We start from the raw sequence: 1932 nt of genomic DNA on the forward strand, positions 1-1932 counted from the left end.
TTTTTATTTTGTAATTTTTTTTTTTGTAGAATTTTGTAAACTTTAGGAAATTTTATTAATAATTTTAGGCTTTTTTTTTTTAATTTTTATAAAACCGGCCAACTCACACGGGCTAGCCATGCCCCGACATACTGACCCAACATGTCACTCACCAACGGAGGAATGGCTCACAGTCCACGTGTCAACCCATGCCCAACCACACCCCACGGTCTAACCCCAATCAAACAAAATATGCATACTTTTCCCCACTCCACACTTCAAAACAAACAACACGTTAGTTGCAACGATTAAAATTTAAAACCTGTGACTTCCCTTCTCTTCCTACTTCACCCAATGGACCTCACCACCACCGTCAACAACCACCACCACCACCACCGTCAACCCCCACCACCACCACCAATGGACCGGAAAATCTGGTCCAAACTCCCCGTCGAACTCCTCGAACGCATCCTCTCTTTACTCCCTCTCAAAACCTTCTTATCTCTCCGATCCACCTGCAAATACTTCCGCTCCTTAATCTTCTCTCCCCTCTTTATCTCCAAACACACCAATTCCCCTTCATCTCCATCCTCCTCCATATCCTCCTTTCTCTTACTCTCCCATCCTCAATCCCCAACCTACCTCCTATACGACACCGTTTTCAACACGTGGAAAACATACGGCCTTCCTTTACCCCGATCCCTCTCCTTCACCCCGCTCCTCGCCACCGCCACCTGCCTCCTCTGCTTCTCCGCCGTACCGGATTCTTCAAACTCATCCTTTCTTGTTCACAATATTCTCTCTAGATGTTCCAGAACCGTTAGGTTTCCTGAATTTCCGTTCGCGTTTGAGCACTTGACGATTATTACTAACGACAATGGTTATAAACTGTTCTGTTTATCGTCTGGATCGTGTTTGAACAGTTACGCCTACGTCTACGATTCCAGATCTCGTAACTGGACCAGATTTAACGGGATTCACCGGACGTTAGGTGATAGTTTTCATCAACAAGGCGTGTTTTTCAACGGATCGTTGTTTTTCGCCACTCGCGAGCCGTTTCAAGTTGTTAATTTTGACCTCGTTACAGGAAATTGGAAGATTTTGGATGTAGATCTGCCCGAGGAGCTCACTTTCGTCCGGTTAGCCGCGGATACAGCCGGAAACGGTGCTAACAGCGGTGGAAATGGTAACAGACTGTACATGTTTGGTGGAACGGGAAGAAACGGAATATCGAAATCGATGAAGATATGGCAACTGGATGAAGATGAGCGGAGATGGAGTGAGATTGAGAGTGTGCCGGAGATGATGTGCAGGAAATTTGGATCGGTTTGTTACCATAATTATGAGCATATTTATTGTTTTTGGCATGAAGGTATGATATGCGTGTGTTGTTACACATGGCCTGAGGTTTTGTACTATAAGGTGTCGAGAAGGACTTGGCATTGGTTGCCACAGTGTCCGTCTCTTCCGAATAAGTGGAGTTGTGGGTTCAAGTGGTTTTCGTTTGTTCCTCAGCTGTATGGTTTGGTTTAGGGGTTTTGGTTTGGTGTCTTGTAATTTGTGGTTTGTTTGTTGTATTTTGAGTTCTTGGTTGTACAGATTTTGTTGAGGTAGAACCGGTTTTTTTTTTTTTATATTTTTGATGAATAGAGGCTAGAATGGGAGAGAGATGTTGTGGGGTTTTGTTAACGAGAAATTTAGGTTGAACGATTAACTACGATTTTGGATAACTGTATATTAAACCAGCGGAGTTGGTTGGAATCGGTTAACTCAAACATTCATCTTAGCTGCCATGTCAGATTTCAAACCTCCTAAAAAACATTTATTTTTTCTCACAACAACAAAACTCTACAACAACCACGTCTAAACCATTGTCCGCAGTCTAGATGCGGACCTACCTCATATCAATCTAGATTGCCGACTTCTTGTCCGCTCCCTCCACCTCAGCAACGA

At 43.8% G+C, this 1932-nt stretch overlaps 1 protein-coding gene across 1 annotated transcript; it reads left to right on the forward strand.

Annotated features, from left to right (window-relative positions):
* LOC110941400 (F-box/kelch-repeat protein At5g43190) lies at positions 1 to 1696 on the forward strand. Its single transcript, XM_022183034.2, has one exon. It carries the CDS (start codon positions 334 to 336, stop codon positions 1510 to 1512), a length of 1179 nt encoding a protein of 392 aa, XP_022038726.1. The 5' UTR covers positions 1 to 333; the 3' UTR covers positions 1513 to 1696.
* The last annotated feature ends 236 nt before the right edge of the window (positions 1697 to 1932 follow it).

This window comes from Helianthus annuus, chromosome 5, assembly GCF_002127325.2.
Source record: "Helianthus annuus cultivar XRQ/B chromosome 5, HanXRQr2.0-SUNRISE, whole genome shotgun sequence".
Taxonomy (NCBI): Eukaryota; Viridiplantae; Streptophyta; class Magnoliopsida; order Asterales; family Asteraceae; genus Helianthus; species Helianthus annuus.